Below are 13,020 nucleotides of genomic sequence, written 5' to 3' on the forward strand. Positions count from 1 at the left end.
CAGCACAATAAATTCTACAATTATGCATATATACTTTATATTTAAGTAATATAGTTTTTCACATTGCTGTAGTGAGAATGAGATATTTTTTTGATTACGGCAATTGTCATGAAAATTATTGTTGACAAATAGGCTTCATTTTCTATCACAAAAAGATTTAATTTGTATTTATTTCTTTGGGGGTAAAATATGACTGGGACATGTTCTTGACAGGTTTCATGAGATTCACCCCCATAAAAAAGTGAACATAACATTTAAAAAAAAATGCAAATGCATTAAAGTTTTTAAGATTTTAATTTTTACATTTAATTTCCATTTAAGACTCTAATATCCTTCATATGTATTGTAATAACATCCATGCCTATTTATCAATTTCACATATCTGACATCATCTAAATCTAATTCAATTATCTATCTTTCATAAGACATTTATGATGCAAATTACATATTAGGCCTCACAATGTTTTTTCAAAGCAAATCATTTTAATTCTTTATCAATAATTTAAAGTGCTTTGAATGTATCTAGAAAATGAGTACTGGAAATGTTCAGAGAAAGCCTCTACACTGCGACACTAGTCTGTAGTGTTTGTCTTTCATACAGCGGGAGAGCTAGCAGTCTCAAAAGCAGTTTCTCCTCCTGGGATGGGCTCCACAGGGCCTTGGGACTCTGTCTCCTCCCTCTCCTCTGAGACCATCCCTCACGCTTTGATATCCCTTTCCCTCCCCTCGTCCTCCTCTGTAGGGTGCATACTGATTTGCAGACCGGTATTTTGACGTCCCATGGCCTTATTTTTATCAAAGTCACGGAAGTTGTTCTTTGCTCCCATGATGTATTTGCCAAGGATGTTGGCCTGGTCTGGCTCACTCTTGCGTCTCCACTGCAGCTTCAGGTGGAAGTCTTTCATTTCAGTGTGCAGTCGACCCACAACTTTATTCAGCTCCGTAATTCTGTTCCCCACATCTGAGCAGGACAACAACAACAATGGAATACTATCTTAAACATCGGGTATCCGGCCCACTATTTGGTAAAAATGGTAGGTGAAACAGTAGGCACAATAACAAGATAAACTTTTCAAATAATAGTATGCTAGTAACATTAGTATGTTGCATGTAAGTGATGTCGACTGTCTGTCAAAGGCATTCTCAATTCAATCCTGAATGATGCACCATTTAGTAAAGGAATAAAGGTGATAGTTCAAGTTTGAACCTACAACCAGTTGGTTACAAGCACAGTTCTTTAACCACTACAGTAGCTCATCCAAGCTTTATTAAACATAGCAAAAAATAATTTTCTTAATAAGTATTTTTGTCTTGTTTTCCAGTAAAAATATCTAAAAATCCTTAACCTTGTGCGATCCCACATCCACATGTGTGGACGTTTTATTTTGGTTCCACTATACAGTACATAATGTGACAAAACAACATGGTGCCGATCACAGCAGAAATGGTCTTTCGGAGAAACGGCAACAAAACTACATCTGCTAAGGAACCTACTTAAGTTTTACTACTGAAACCAGTTTGAGTCAGACGAATATTGTCTCTAGTTTCATCCGATATGCCGTTTTTAGAATTTGAGCGATTTATTGCAAAATGCCACACTGCTAAACACAATACATAATAATGTGTGCTTTAGTTTACTTTTTCTTTAGAAATCCTATATCGTCACCTTCCTAAAATAATGCCCCAAATCATTTTTTACAAATTTTTTTTTTTGGCCCGAATCTTCTCCTTATGATATTTGGTTCTGTTTTTTTTTTTTGTGTTTTCTAAAAAACCTGAAAAAATTACTTAGGACATTATTTAGGAAGGTGACGATATTTACTGTGCATTATCACATTTAGAAACAATGGGTTCATCCAAAAGCTGAAACATTTGGCTTTCAGAGGTTTTATATGGAGTTAGGATTAAAATAAGGTGCATTTCAAACAGTTCTGAGACCAGTGCAGACAGACAGCACACTGGAGGTTAAGTCATTAACTAAATAGGGAGCAAGGGAGCATCATATAGCTTTCTATGCAGCTAAGTGCATTCACTCCTAAAATACGAACAAAATATTGTGTTTGGCAGACATGGGACAATGGTAATCAGTACATAGATTAAGAATTTATAATGTATCATTTTATTTTAACATGGTTGGCAATGATTGGATGATACTAGACATTACTTTGAATCAGAACTAACTATGCTTATTTCTCCTGTAATGTCTGTAATGTCTCAAAAACATGAATAACCAACATTCCTGGAAATATAATAAACTATTTGATAAAAAAATATATACATATATGTCTTGATATTATTTAAAAGTTTAGAACATAATCCGGCTGTCTGCATATGTTGGCATCATTATTTAGGAAAACTATTTGCTCTAGAATATTTTGTTTTGTTTTGTTTATTAGGTGCTACTAGTTACAAATCAAAAAGGGAAATGGAAAATGCCCACAGCAGTCACGCTTGGGACTCAGGAGGTTAAAACAAGATATTAAGTCTTATTTTCAGAGGATTCTAACAAAATTTGTTAAGAAAAATACACTTGTTTTCCCTTTGAATACATTTTTTTTATCTCATTGGCAAATATTAGTTTCTTGTTATGGGCATAAACGTTAAAATAATTTTTTATATTTCTACTGGAAAACAATACAAAAATACTTCCTAATTCCACATACACTGCATTTTGAATCTTCAATTATTTGAAACTATATATGTCACTCGTATTGACTTTTTAAGTGAAATACTGCCTTTTGTTTTGGATCTGGACAGAGATGCAGCGAATATGACCTACCTTTACGCTTGCTCTCTTCAAACTCTTTGCGTGCGGCCTCGATGTAACGGTGCACTAGAGCTTTAGTGACCTGCAGGCTGTATGGCACTCTGCCCTCAAATTGACCTCCGCTGTTATTCAGGGTGTTGCTAGACTAATAAAACAATATGAAAAAAACATTATCGACTCATCGATTTAACCAAGAAACTTGGAGAATCCATAGATGGGCACCCAGCAGATACTCACCACAGAGGTGATAGGAGGATATTCTGGGGTTTTCTTGTTACAGCAACAGCATAACTTTCGGCAGATGCCTCTACACAAAACAAAGAGAATGAAAGACCACATTTGGACTAAAATTATGTAAAGCCTGAGGTAAAAACGGCATAAGAGTTCAATAACACTAGTTGGGAGACAAAGGTTCTGTTCCAAAACTGAGCGGTCTACATAGGTTGCAATTTAAGGTGCTCTCGGAGCAAAGGTTGTTCCAAAAGGTAAACAGCATGATTATGTTGCCTTCTTAGTTACCTTAGTTGGTCCCATTTATATTAGGTGTCTTTAACTACTTTGTAAATTTTTTTACTATGTGCATTTGATACAATATATTTATTATGTACATAAAGTACAAATGCATTGTACTTGCATTTAAAATACCTGCATTTAATTACGTCTGTAGTTACACTGCCTACTTTACCCCTAATCCAAAACCTACCCCAAACCTTACTCTAAACCCTAACCCTAATCTAAACCCTAACCTTACACCTACCAGTACCTCAACCTCAGTAGCAAATGTGAATCTTGTAAAACTATTTCAGAATAACTTGTAGTTAAACAATAAGTAGATTGTATTGTATCTATTTTTAAGTTCGTGCATAGTTGTTGAAGACACTTAATATAAAGTGGGTCCAAGGATTGATAAAAATCTAATTCAAAATGGACCATGTGACTGGGCGGAGGGCGGGGCCAGGTCGTGATTCTACACACCCGGTCCCTTATTAGGCTAATTAAGCCTCTGAGAGGGATAAAGGCCGACTGCGGACGATGGTGCGACGGAGAGAGAGAGTTTACTGACAGCTGTCAGTCATGCGTGTGTGTGTGTGTGTCTTTTCAGTTAAGTTCTTTATTAAAAATATTATTTATATTGTCAAGCTGGTTCTCACCTCCTCCTTTTCATAAATCCCTTTACACTGGTACCAAAACCTAGGAGGGAGGAGGGATATGCCATAGTGGCGTTCTCGCTGCTACCATCCACCCCAACAGAGCAGCCGCGGCCGTCTGCCGGGGGACAGAGGAGCCCGGACGCCTGGAAGCAGAGGAACGGCCACCGGCCGCGAGGGGAGAAGGGGCTCCTCTCCGACCGCCTGGAGTGGTTAGGGCTACTGCCTGGGGCAGGGGGAGACCCCTACCAGCCACTAAACACGGCAGGATCAAGAGAGGACCGCCGACCGCCTAGAGCAGGAGAACCGCTGCCAAGGGCGGGGGAGACCCTCCTGTTCCCCGAGAACGCAGTGTGGCATTCCATCCGCCAGGGTCCGGAGGACTGCCTCCAATCCGCCCGGGGAGGTGCGGCTGTCATCCGTTAGAGGGTGGAGGAGTGGCCGAGGATCAAGCTAGGCATATCGGAGAACCGGCAAGTATGTGTTTTTTCCTCTCTCTCTCGTCTCTCTCTCCCACTGCCACTCCGTGTTGGCCTTTTCCCTCTCTTTTAAATTTGACAGTGTTTTTTTTTGTTGGGGGTACTACACTGTTAGAGGGAGTACTCCCTATTCTAATCATTATTGTTTCCCTCCCCCTGTCCCCTCCCAGATTCAGGAAGGTGGGGATGACCTGCCGGCAGCCGGGCCTAAAGCACGCCCTCCCTCAGGCAAGGGGGGGTGGGGGGGGGGGGTGGTGGTGGTGTATGTCATGCTGGGTTCACCGGCCTGAGAGAATGAGGGAGGAATGTGAAAGGGCAGAGGGCAGGTCCGGGTCGTGAATCTACACACCCGGTCCCTTATCAGGCTAATCAAGGCTCTGAGAGGGATAAAGGCCAAATGCGGATGGTGGTGCGACAGAGAGAGAACGTTTACGGGCAGCTGTCAGTCATATGTGTGTGTTTGTGTCTTTTCGGTTAAGTTCTTTATTAAAAATATGATTTATATTGTCAGACCATTTCATGCTTAACACATGAAAATGCCAAACTCAACTGAAATCCATTTTCTGTTGAGTGATATTTGTATGACCAACACCTTATACAGTTGCTGCTTATATAGAGTGTTCTAAATAGGTCACTTATGAGGTTCAATTTGAGTTTGGATGCTCCCTGCCTACGCACAGTGTAGACAACACATTAGGTTTTGGAACAGAGCCAATGTGCACTATGGAGTCACTATACAGGGTTTGATTAAATCAGAAGCATCCCAGCATTTCCTACTTAGTATTCCTACCTGAAGATATAAAACACAGCCTTTGGAGAAGGGATGATATTAAATGGAGCTGGCATAGTGAGGCCCTCCCTGAAGTAACTGAGGTAGAGTTTTGAGCGTGCAAACTTCCACTCAACATCCGCATCATCCTGTGAGGAAGAGGCATAATGAACATATAGGTTAAGGCAAATGGAAAATGATCTATAGAACTGCAGATGACCCTCATGTTTTCTCAATTATTACCATATTTGAGGGTAAAATCGTTCTACATATGACACTTCACACTGTTCTTCTCACCTCAATCTTTTGAAACGAATTAGAGATCATGGCGATGAGCATGTTTAACAGCACTATGACAATAAGCAGTGTAAATATCCCATAGAAGATCCTTCCCACAAACTCAGCTAAAACGTAATCAGGCATGTCCACATATTCCTGCTTTGCCATTCCAAACATAGTCCAGAAGAGGAAGTTAAATGTTTCATTCAATCTAAAATGGACACAAAAGACAAATCGTTTCAGGGGGTGTCTCCAGGGTCAAGTGACTTTCGTTTCTTTACGTTTCTTTCTCACCTGCCGAGATATGGAGAAACAATGTACGGGACATATATGTTGTTTATTCCACACAGAAATGCTGTTCCAATAATCATGAGGATGAACATGAACCTGTAGAGGAAAGACTTAATTGGTAAAGTTTACTTAAAAAAGTATTGGAATCCAAAAATCTTAAGGCCAAAGACTAGACCTCATCATGTCATCGATCATTCTTCCCATGGAGATCTGCAGGGTTCCCAGGGATTCATGCGCTGGCAGAATGTAGGCGAGACGTGTGAAACTGAGCATACTCGTCACCGCAAAGAGAGTCTCTGCAATCAACTGAGGATCTTCCTGTTTCCAGTTCTCTCGCACTGTTCAGAGGTGATGTACAGACAGTGGATAAGTCTAGATGTCTGGCAACAAAACAAGCTAAGCCCTGAATAGGCCTGTTCATTGTGTCTCTAAAAGCTACAATACCTTTTACCTTTATTTATACCTTAATACCCCTCAAAAGGTGTCAGATAAGGGCAACATCCAAATTGCGCAGTACTGGACCAGGATTGAGAAGCACAGGCTTACAGCACATTTAACATGTGAAAGTTCTTTGTTAATACTACTACTATAATAATAATTCTACAACAACAACAACTACTAATAAATGTGCAGAACTTCTACATTTGAAACATAAACAAAATATTTATGTATTTATTTAAATTTATATTTTAAATCAACATATTTAAGGAGTCACCTGAGTTAGTGAAGTAGTCACACTGGTCTTGAGCGCTGGAGTCTTGACAGAGGAAATGTCCCTTTAGCATGATGAGAATACGCAGTGCGAAAGAAGCCAGATACATGCTAAGCACCATCATATCCAGAATATTCCACATATCTAGGAAGTAACTTTTCAAACCCTCAATCCAGACTTCCTTACATTCAAACCAGAAGAAACCTTTTGAAGCAATATGAAAACAATCATTGAAACATTAATGTTCATTATTTTTATCTTGTTTTCCAGTAAAAAATATGTACACATCCTTAATACAAGATAACAAAATTAAAACAGAAGTAAAATTGTGTAAGATAATAATAATAATAATAATAAATAATAGGACTTATTTTCAAAGAATGTTTTTTAGGCATTAACCTCACTAAATGTTGTTAGGTTGAAGTTTAATATCATATGCTTAATATCAAGAATGTATCTTGTTTTATGGATGTTTCCATATTTGTACTGTTATTAATTTTGATTCTCATAGATAAAAAGATAATTTTGTATATAATTATATAATTCTCTATTATTTAAAAGATAATACATTTTGTTTTTATAGAATTATTGAATAAAGTTTATTTTTCATAATGCTTAAATCAAGAAATAAAATTATCTTATAAGACGTTTTTTATTTAAAGTAAATTCTTTGAAAACAATTTAATTGAATTCAACAATTGAAGTGACAATGTTTCATTAAAATCAAGTCAAAAAATTTTAAAAATTATATATTTTTTAAGGATGTTTAGATATTTTTACTGAAAACAAGACAAGATACTGTTTAAGACGTGTATTTATTGATTACATAAGTCACTCAATATTAACCACAGGCAATTATGGTTAGAACTCAAAGACATAAATGACTTTTCTATGGATATTTATTTGGCAGGGGAAACCTACCCGCAACCCATATCATGTGGAGAGAGTTATGAAGAATGTTCTGTTTTCGGGAGGCGAAATCTGTGCGGTAAATCTCCATGAAGATCGACTCAGCCAAGAGGGCGATGAGGAACCACATGTACGAAGCCGAGTGTAACAGGAACTTAATTACGGGAACCTTCAACAGTTTACCCAGCTGCCAAAACAATTGCGATATTATGGATGTGCATATAAATGATTTAACACATCAAATTAATCAAAACTCACAGGCTTTATGCTGAATAAATCTGCTTACATTGATGCACCAGGCCTTGCGATTGATTTAAGCAACTCATGTTATAAGTCACTTAGCAATTGTCATGTTAATTAATGAGGATGTGTGTAATTGTTTTGATGGTATGACCTCAAGAAATCAAAATGGGAGTTTTGTGGCTTTTAGTACATATCTATGTGCTAGCATATTCCAAAAAGTTGACAAAAGCTCTTCGATATGTGTTTCTCAAACTTCCTGTTTCAATAGAAAATAGGTCAACACATTATTCCAGCTTTATATGTAGACAACTGTAGGTTAGCCATTTGTTGGTTGATTTCCCCAAAAAGTACCAGCCTGACACAGCAACATTGGCTCAACCAATGGCATGAGTTTAAAGGTGGTACTATCTGTTTCTCCATCCAATGCTAGACAGCAAAAACAGACATTAATTTACTGATATAATTCACAGCCTCTATGCCAACAACATTTGCTAATCCCTGATGGAGATACAAGGTTTTGACAAAAGCTGATTCAAACTAACCTTGGACTTTGGGGCGATCCAGTAAACGAAGCACAAGAATGGCATGGTGATAAAAATCCCAAAAGACACCAGCAGTTTCCAGACAGTTCGGCTCCCCCGCCAACCCGAGATGCTACCGCACCAAATGGAGGAGAGCACTTGCTGGCAGATGGGATGAGTCACAAACTAGAAGAGGGAGAGCAAACAGTCAGTCCTCCTGGCCAACTGTCAATCAACCAGGAAACCCATACGGCAACAACACAGGGGTCAAACCAATGAGCGCTGTTGAGAAATTACATTTACGTGACCTGTGGTTCTCCACAAATCCTTCTGTATGGGCAGTCTAAGACAGTGTGTTAGCTGAACTTCCATGACCAGTTTCCTTAGACTTAGACAAAACACAATTTTAGCTGAGTATTTACTCAGCCTCTTGTTGTTTAAAACCCATGTGCTGTTATTATTCAGTTTTTTGGGTTAACTATTTCTTCAGTACAGACTCGAAGACCTAGATACATGTCTTTTATCACATTTCAGATCTACCTGCTTTTGATTGTAGATGACAGCCAGACGAAGACGAGCAAGGTTGGGGATGCCTTCCTCAAATGCCTGTTCATCCAGTTCTTCATCCTCACTGTCTCCCTCAGCACTGTTCAGAATGGTGGTGACCTCAATCTGGTTACGACACATTCCAAGAAGCTCGACAGCAAACTCTTGGCAAAGCTCTTCCAAAGCCAAGTATTCCGGCTAAACATCAAGAAGCATAAAACATAATAATTATAGTGATAAAGTCTAGATATTTGGGCAATATTTGGAGGGTAAAACCTTCTGAGACCGAAAGATAACAAATTCAGATTTAGCTTATTCAATATAGCCCCTTCAGAAAAGGGTGCACCATTTCCTGTTAATTTCAATCATATTTGGCATTCCATAATATCACAATTTCTATAAACAAATGAATCTTCTTTTTGATTGGATCAGTCAATGTGAGCCCACTTTGAACATCCTTCATAACAAATCTGTTACCCACAATTTTTACCCCAATTAATACTATAATTTCACTTATTGGACAGTTATGGACCCTTTCACAAATCCGGGTTTGGAATGCAGAAGTAAACGATAGCAGGGTAAACTTGTTTAGCGGTGAATGGGTTAATATAATGTTTGCTTACCCATTTGCTTTCCAAAAGAAGTACAAACAACAGAGAGCGGTGGATTACAACAGTCATAAGAGAGAAAGAGACCAAATGTTATGCCACTCACTTGTATGAGAAACCTAAATACATAACTCACTTTGTAAAACGTTTTCCAGGATCATATACAAGCCGTTAGCATGAGCACATCAACCACACCTCTATCTGATGTGTTTGTTTACATAATTTTTAGGTTTCTTGTACATCTGCAATACGTCTTAAAATGTTTCCTTTAAGATATCTATAAAAGATGTCAGATATCTTTGAGATGTTTATTATTTAGAATGTGTGTAAATCTGATCTTTAGATTAGATTTTAATTCGATTTTGATGCTTTCCAGATGTAAAGATTTAAAACAGACATCTCGGAGATGTACGTGTGCTATTCGGGAAGTATAATGTTAAAAATGTATACTTAATAATTGAAAAAACTTTTTTTGCTAGATTTACACTGCTAAATAAAGTGGAAATGCATCATCGCAGTCTGTGAAAAGGGTCAATTGAGCATCTTTTGATTTAATCACCTTGAACAAAACTGAAAATGACATATTTTTGTCTCAAACTAAATGTGTTGTTTTCAGGGATCCTCATAATCTACAGAAATTTGCATACTTTTAAATGTTATTAAATGTTGTCAATATTGCTGTGGTAGTTTTTGTAACTATATAATGTTTTGGGAGAAAATTAAATCAAAAGTGCCTTTTACCCCGGGGGGCCTTAAATAAGCCCTATTTTACCCTACAGAAAATTTGCAAACTGTGCAATGTATACATAATTTATACTGCGCAGCAGAAATAGTATAGTACACATCACTAGAACTAACCGGGACTGTCTTTCGGCTCTGTACTTGCATGTTTGATTATTGGGGGGGTTACCTCCCCTGTCCCCCCTGGAATCTATGCCCCTGGTATAATGAAAAATGTGTCCAGTAATTGCTTATTCAGTCTGTTGAAACTATTATTCACAAAAGTACTGTGTGTATTGGATCCATTTACCATGTTAATCTAAGTTTATGTCAAAATGCCACATTACACTGCAGTTATTGTTACCAGGCCTACTTTCTATAAACCTTTAAATTAATATGTTATCAATTTAAAACGGTGTAATATGCTTTCAGCATCTTTCCGTCTCTTTTTCCTCAATAATATTCAGTTGCCACTGGTTGCATTTTGATTGATATATTTTATTTTATTAGCAATAACTCTACAATTATATTTTTGGCAAAAACTATGGTTGCCATGGTACATGCTTTTAGAGGTTACAAATATGATACTTTGAGAAAACTATAATTGAAAGAATAATAATGATTGCTATTAGAGTATTTACAGTATCACAATTGTTTTAGTCATAAAAAAAAAGTGTATAAATTAGGCCAATACAAACTATTGCACGATTTCTTAGTGTGTGTCACAGATAAACACAAAATGTAATATTTTGGACTTGTGCCAAGAAAGCTCTACTATTTCTACTGTTTTTACTATTTCTATGATTTCATCATACTTCCTTATATTTTAATTAAAATAATTGTTTTTGTCCTTGACTCCGAATCTTATGCTCACCTTGAATTCTGGTTCTTTCTTGGAAAGTTTGCGCAGCTCTCGACTGAGGTGGAAAGCACTGAGCATGGCATCCTCTGAAGTGATTGACAGGTAGGCGCGACTTGCGATACCTTTGTAAGTGTTTATGCGGGACAGCGAGAATTTGAGCAAGTCGTACTGACGGGCATTACGACACTCCAAGCATATACACGATATAGAATGAGGCAGAGAAATATCATGGCCTTTTTGTGTCAGCATTGTTACTATCTCATACAGGTCTTTCTGGCAGGCCAACGTAAGTGGCGTCACTCCAGGCGCGAACTGAGAATCGTCAATTGAGTGGTCGAAGATGGCCATGCCGAAGGAACGCACGTCCATCTTGTTGCCTTTCTCCTGATCCAGACGATCCAGTAGATGTTTGACGACTCTAGGTTGATTGGTGTCCACAGCCACTAGTAGGGCTTCGTGAATCTGACGGAAGTCAAATTTAACGCCCAGTAAAAGGGAAGTCATTATTTCTTCACTGCCCAGTCGGATGGAGAGGTTCAACGCTTCCCTCCATAATCGATCCTCAGACTCGTCCATTTGACGAATGATCCCATCACCCAGTGAGAGAAGACTGTCCACCTTTGCAATGTTTCCCTCTTGGATTGCAGGAATCAACTCTGGTGGAAAGTGAAGCTTCTTGTTCACAATTTCCCGCCAATTATCTGGCTGCTCATGAGACAGGGCACAAAACACAGGCAAAACACCAATCAAACTTTCACTTAAGGCGAAATAAGCCCAAGAACCCCACTAAAACTAAATCTATTCAAATACCTGATGTATAGATTTTAACACTGTCATTTTATTGACACTGTTGAATTTTCTCCCCAGTATTTTTAGTATTTAATTCAAATCAATTAGGTTATTTGGCACTTACAATACTGTATTGTTCCAAAACAGCTTTACAGAAAAAAGGAAATAAAACTCCCAAACATTTTGGTAGATGGGGAAGAAACCTTAGGACATACCAAGACTTCTACTTTTTGGGCTACACTAGAGGTTGCGTTAACCACAATTTGATCTATGAATGAAATGTTCTTCTTCCTTAAAAGTCCTGTATTTAATGTATAAAATAGAAAAACAATATCAGGGTGATTCTACAATGAGGGGAACTTTTGACTACTTGAAATCTTGAAAAATGAAACTTCTTCAAACTGTGTTTCATCTTAGAATTAATTACATTTATGATCTTCAATCTTTCATTCGGCAGCCCTGGTAGAAATGTAAATTCTAATTTCCAATTCCATGATAATGAAATAGAAATGGGTTTCTAAACATTTAGTTGTTCTCTTAAAAATAAACAAGTTATTTAAAAATTGTAATCTATCATTTAGAGCTAAAATGATTGTTTTTTTCCTTTTAAGTCATCCCAGGGAAATTACAAAATTGCCCTAATTGAAAAATCAGAAATAAGTACAGTTAAAAAAAAACACTTTTTTTTTTGTCCCACCCAAAAATTTAGTTGAAACTCACCGTAAGGTTTTCCATTTTCTTTAGTAGATCACCTTAAATCAATAAACGTTTCTTGAGAAAGTTGTCAGAATAAATAATACAGCAGCTCTCACATTTCGGAATGCAAAATTAATCCAGTAACTGAAAGAAACAATATGGTTGTTCCCTCCTATACCTGTTTAGTGATTTTGTGCATGTGTGCCAGCCTTGTTTTTGTGTCTTCTTCTTGTTCTGGGAATTAGCCTTTACCACCCACTCAGCCCCAATAACAGAAACATTCCCTAAGGAGAACACTCATTAGTGCACAGTGCAGTTACATTTAATTTGGATAATTACTATTCAAATTGTACTCATGCACTTTGTGTTAGCAGTTTACTGAATAAGAATGCTGTTAATTTCAACAACTGCTAACAATTAGACAAGACAGCACATTAGCATATTTTTTTCCTAATAACATTCATATAGCATTAACATTTTTAAGAACTAAAGTTTGTTGTTTTTTGTCATTAACTAGGGGCTGTTCCCGACCACTAGGTGGAGATTAAATTCTGTGAGTTGTTTCCCTTAATGGCAAGTTCCAACTGTGACAGCTTACCCCATATACTATTGTAGTTCAATGAACTCTATCTTTTTTTTTGGTGGCTATAATGGTGAGATTTTTCAGTAGCTTTTTTGTAG

At 37.4% G+C, this 13,020-nt stretch overlaps 1 protein-coding gene across 1 annotated transcript; it reads right to left on the minus strand.

The window, feature by feature from the left end:
• Nucleotides 1-698: 698 nt before the first annotated feature.
• Nucleotides 699-12,378, minus strand: trpc2a (transient receptor potential cation channel subfamily C member 2a). Its single transcript, XM_052106569.1, has 13 exons — nucleotides 12,364-12,378; nucleotides 10,867-11,559; nucleotides 8,659-8,862; nucleotides 8,140-8,304; nucleotides 7,367-7,541; nucleotides 6,449-6,649; nucleotides 5,909-6,071; nucleotides 5,737-5,829; nucleotides 5,461-5,653; nucleotides 5,185-5,312; nucleotides 3,005-3,074; nucleotides 2,780-2,912; nucleotides 699-961 (listed from the first exon to the last, which is right to left on the minus strand). The coding sequence occupies exons 1-13, from the start codon at nucleotides 12,376-12,378 to the stop codon at nucleotides 699-701; spliced, it is 2,496 nt and encodes an 831-aa protein (XP_051962529.1).
• Nucleotides 12,379-13,020: the final 642 nt, after the last annotated feature.

Source organism: Xyrauchen texanus, chromosome 36 (assembly GCF_025860055.1).
Source record: "Xyrauchen texanus isolate HMW12.3.18 chromosome 36, RBS_HiC_50CHRs, whole genome shotgun sequence".
Classification (NCBI taxonomy): Eukaryota; Metazoa; Chordata; class Actinopteri; order Cypriniformes; family Catostomidae; genus Xyrauchen; species Xyrauchen texanus.

Excerpts from the sequence above, each read along its gene's own strand:
- trpc2a (XM_052106569.1), bottom strand. Across the intron at positions 8,305-8,658 it reads TCATCTACAATCAAAAGCAG|TTTGTGACTCATCCCATCTG; the intron begins GTAGATCTGAAA and ends TCCCTCTTCTAG. Across the intron at positions 6,072-6,448 it reads TGACTACTTCACTAACTCAG|TGCGAGAGAACTGGAAACAG; the intron begins GTGACTCCTTAA and ends ACCTCTGAACAG.